This window comes from Austrofundulus limnaeus, unplaced genomic scaffold (assembly GCF_001266775.1).
Source record: "Austrofundulus limnaeus strain Quisiro unplaced genomic scaffold, Austrofundulus_limnaeus-1.0 Scaffold144, whole genome shotgun sequence".
NCBI lineage: Eukaryota > Metazoa > Chordata > Actinopteri > Cyprinodontiformes > Rivulidae > Austrofundulus > Austrofundulus limnaeus.
Window position 1 is genome coordinate 38,445 of NW_013952546.1, and position 1,692 is coordinate 40,136.

Sequence of the window (1,692 nt, forward strand, 5' to 3'; positions counted from 1 at the left end):
TACACACTATGTATGGATCAGTACACACTATGTATGGATCAGTACAGATTTTTAAAGTTTATTTTATCAGCTTGTCTTCTGAAGATGCTCTGTGTTGAAGGATCAGTGGATCTGTGTTCGACTACTCCACCTAGGCTGCACTGTGGAGCACAGATCCACTGAGAAACTTGCTGTTTGAGCAACATTTCATTTAAAAACTGTATTTTTGAGTTTAAACAAATGTTCAGAATTAATTTAAATAAATTACGAGTTAAGAAGGGCATGGATATTTCTCTTTTTGTTTCAAAAAATACTGAACCGTGAGACTAAAGTATCGAATCGAATTGTGCATTTTCTGCATCATTGCACCCCTAACTGATCTTTTTAAGAGTTTTACAGCTGCTCTACAAGTAAAATTTGAAATGTAAAGCTCATGCTTTAAATGTAATCTTCAGTCTGAGCTTCAGCAGCAGAGACACATTTTCTGTTAGAGTTTTTAGTTTTGTTCCAGCACAGCTTCTGTCTTATGTTTGGGTTTTAAAACGTGTTTTTCTGCCCCTGTGTGGTCAAAAAGAAACTGCATGCTGTTTTAAAATGAGGATCTGTTCAATGTGAAATATCTGATTAGTTTTTGGCATGAAAATAAGACAGTGTCCCAGTAAGCACCTGACACACCTGTCTGCAGTTTTCTTCATGTTTTATCTCTTCTGAGTCTCAGCTGATGGTCATCAGGTAAAATACAACACTTACGTCTTGTTTTTGTTTTGCAGGAGGGCACTTCAAAGTTTGCCAACCTCGACCACCGGCTCAACAACAAACATTCCAACAGGGTAAGTGGAAGCTGTGAAGGAGGAGCTGTTGTTGGACGGCTCGGTTCTCAGCTGGAGGAGAAAACTGTTCAGCAGCTTTCTTTAAAAACAGTCTGACTTCACACCAACGTCTCAGTCTGTGAAATCTTCTCACCGGGGTGTCGGACCCTCTGAGGCTGTTCAGCTCCTGAAACGCAGACGTTTCCTGAAATGACCTCATGATTTATTATTTTTTTAAAGAAGTATATTCTCTGATGTACAGCGTGATAAAAGAGACGTATTTTCTCTAACTTTACAGCCCACGTTTGGTTTGAATACCAAACGTTTTAGCCTGGAGGGCTGTTCACCCCCGCAGGCCTCGATGGGAGACATTGAAAATGTTTAAAATGATGTAACAAACTGCAAAAAGCCTTTTCAGCTGCAGCAAAGTCACAGAGCAGATATTTAGTGAAAGTTCTGCAGGAATGAAAGTCCAGTCGCCCACCAGCCTTTAATCTGAAATCTTGTTTGTGTAGGGGCAACTCTCATAAATATGATCTAAATTAAAGTATTTTTGTGTGGAGGACTGAAACTGACATAATGTCAGAACTTAAAATGCACCAGTTAAATTAAAAAAGAGAACTTTACCTCATGTTTTATCATTTAACTGACCTTCACTTTTATTTTTCCAATAAATTATGCATTTTACTACGTAATTTAAATTATTTAAAAATATACGTTCTTTGTTTTTCCTTTTACTTTTAGATGCATTTGTCTCTTAAATGTTTATATTTAAGTATTTTTTATAATTTTTCTTACAAGTATTTTTTTCATGTGTTTTTACATTTCTCTGTCTCCTGTTTTTATTGTACCTTATGCATTTCTGCCTCGTTATTCAAATAAGGTGGGCGGAGCTTCTTGGGTC

At 36.9% G+C, this 1,692-nt stretch overlaps 1 protein-coding gene across 1 annotated transcript in view; it reads left to right on the forward strand.

The window, feature by feature from the left end:
* The window catches only part of LOC106523068 (ral guanine nucleotide dissociation stimulator-like 2), a gene marked incomplete at its 3' end in the record, with an annotated part of 40,171 nt that overhangs the window by 37,442 nt on the left and 1,037 nt on the right, over positions 1-1,692 (forward strand). Inside the window, 1 exon segment of the mRNA XM_014016360.1 lies at positions 750-809. Coding sequence (XP_013871814.1) covers positions 750-809 — 60 coding nt within the window.